Genomic DNA, 2348 nt, shown 5'->3' on the forward strand with positions numbered 1-2348 from the left:
TCCATGGCCTCCACAATGCTCATGCCTCTTTCACCTTCCCGATGACCCCGTGCTTGCCATCCAGCCACTCAGTCTTGGCGGTGCAGATAAAAAACTGGGAACCATTTGTGTTTGGTCCAGCATTTGCCATGGACAAGATGCCAGGACCTGTGTGCTTCAGGATGAAGTTCTCATCCTCAAACTTCTCTCCGTAGATGGACCTGCCGCCAGTGCCATTATGGTGTGTGAAGTCACCACCCTGGCACATGAATCCTGGGATAATTCTGTGAAAGGAGGAACCCTTATATCCAAATCCTTTCTCTCCAGTGCTCAGAGTGCAAAAGTTTTCTGCTGTCTTCGGAACTTTGTCTGCAAATAGCTCGAAGGAGACGCCGCCCAAGGGCTCGCCATTGGCCGCGATGTCGAAGAACACGATGGGATTGACCATGGCTGCAAGGAGAGGCGACAGGGGACAGCAGGGTCTGCAAAGCCCCCTGGAGCTTCTTAATGCTATCTTCTGCCCTAGTCTATATCTGTCCCAGCAGATTTTCACTCAGCAGGCAGACACCATCCTGGAATCAGCTGCAGCCCTGCAACTGCTCCAAAGCAGGCTCATCTTGTTATGCCCAGACAGTCCTGCAGAACTGTGAACTCTGTCTGCACTTGCCAGTGTGAGCCAGTCTAGCCAAGTGAAAACTATGTCTCCAGAGGCTGACTCCAAGATTCTCCCGTGGTCTCCTTTGGAACCCTCTCCTCAGCGCATTGGTCTCTACCCTTCTCATAATATGACAGCACCATCTCTTCACGTTCTTCCAGATGACATTACCTGACAGTCAGTAAACCAGACGCTTCTGATGGAATTTCTTCAGAGTTCTTACTATTGCCTGCTGGCCTGAGCCTCTGTTTTGCACCAGCAATTTAAACTCCCCTACTTTCAAGCCCCCAACCAGTAAGAGGGCTCATCTCCCCTTATCATGAACAAAAGGTTGGAATTTTTGGTCCAACACCTTCCGCTAAATGGCAGCACTGGTGACATTGTCCTAAACAGAAACAAGGACTTTTGGCTAGGGAAACAGAAGAATGGTTAAGTGGATGAACAAGCATAAGGAAAGCTTCCGTTCACCAGAAAAGCAGATCTCCTAGGGTGCACCCCCACTTATGGCCTTGGCAGTCTGATACCCAGTAAACCTTTCTTTCTATCCACTGAGCAGTCTAGTTTAGTAGTTTATCTGAACTTAGAGTTAGTTATTCAATGCCAAATGGCCAGCGCTGAAACATATACATATATACATACAGGATGATGGGGGAAGTCCTGCTGTGTATATGTAAATAAAGCACTGTTGGCTAATAGGGAAGCAAGATAGGTGGGACTAGGAGTCTAGGAGTATTCTGGGAAATGGAGTGAAGAGAGTCGTCACCATGTAATCCCTAGAGGAGAGAATGCAAATGTGGCGTTCTCAGAAAGATAAATCCTTATAAAATATATATATTAGTAATTATGGGTTAACAATTTAAGTCAGAGCTAGCCAGTTAGAAACCATAGCAAACAGCCAACAGCTTCATAATTAATATAATGTCTCGTGTGTTATTTGGGGGCTGAAGCAGCAATGGGACCCAGGCGGCTGGCGGGAAGAATACACATTACATACAGGTGCCACTATACAGACTTAGCAAGTTGTGTTTATGTATTTAGGGATATGTGTGTGTGTGTGTATAATGTATACATACACACACATACATATATAATGTATACACACACGTATACATATATAGCTATAGAATGATTAATTAAAAAGAGGACATGAATTTGAAAGTGAGCAAAGGGGCATATACAAGGGTTTGGAGGGCAGAAAGGGAAGGGGGAGATTATGTAACTATGTTATAATCTCAAAAATAAATAATTAAAGAAAGTAATAGTAAAACTAGAGACTCTGTGTCAGACAAAACAAACAAACATGTCGTTTTAATTTATGGTCAAGGCAGGACCTAGGAAATTATTTAAACGGAGTGTGTGCACCTAGAAATGGAGAGGCCAGGCCAATGGATAAGTGCATGCATACCTCTGGCGGTTGTCTTGGCTTCCCGCAGGCATAGCAGGGAGTCTGTACTTCACAGTGATGTGCCAATGCCCATATCCCTGCAGCATCTTCAATGTTTACAAACTTTTTGGACCCCTGATAAGCTGTTAAGTAAGAATTGGCTGCACAGTACAGCATATATATGATGGTTTTAATTTGGGAGTTACTAAGGAATGAGGCCATCTACCTTCTCTGAGTGCATAGTGTAACTTAACACATATATACCATGTCAGCACCACCGACGGGATGCTGAACACTATAGCCATTGCATGCAGCATCCTTGAGTATCAA

At 44.7% G+C, this 2348-nt stretch overlaps 1 protein-coding gene across 1 annotated transcript; it reads right to left on the minus strand.

The window, feature by feature from the left end:
• LOC121133962 (peptidyl-prolyl cis-trans isomerase A-like) lies at positions 1-427 on the minus strand. Its single transcript, XM_040731356.1, has one exon. The coding sequence runs from the start codon at positions 425-427 to the stop codon at positions 20-22; it is 408 nt and encodes a 135-aa protein (XP_040587290.1). The 3' UTR covers positions 1-19.
• Positions 428-2348: the final 1921 nt, after the last annotated feature.

The sequence above is a fragment of the Mesocricetus auratus genome, unplaced genomic scaffold, assembly GCF_017639785.1.
Source record: "Mesocricetus auratus isolate SY011 unplaced genomic scaffold, BCM_Maur_2.0 Super-Scaffold_100025, whole genome shotgun sequence".
NCBI lineage: Eukaryota > Metazoa > Chordata > Mammalia > Rodentia > Cricetidae > Mesocricetus > Mesocricetus auratus.

Bases quoted from the DNA above. Each gene is read 5' to 3' on its own strand.
- LOC121133962 (XM_040731356.1), bottom strand. From the start codon at position 427: ATGGTCAATCCCATCGTGTTCTTCGACATCGCGGCCAATGGCGAGCCC.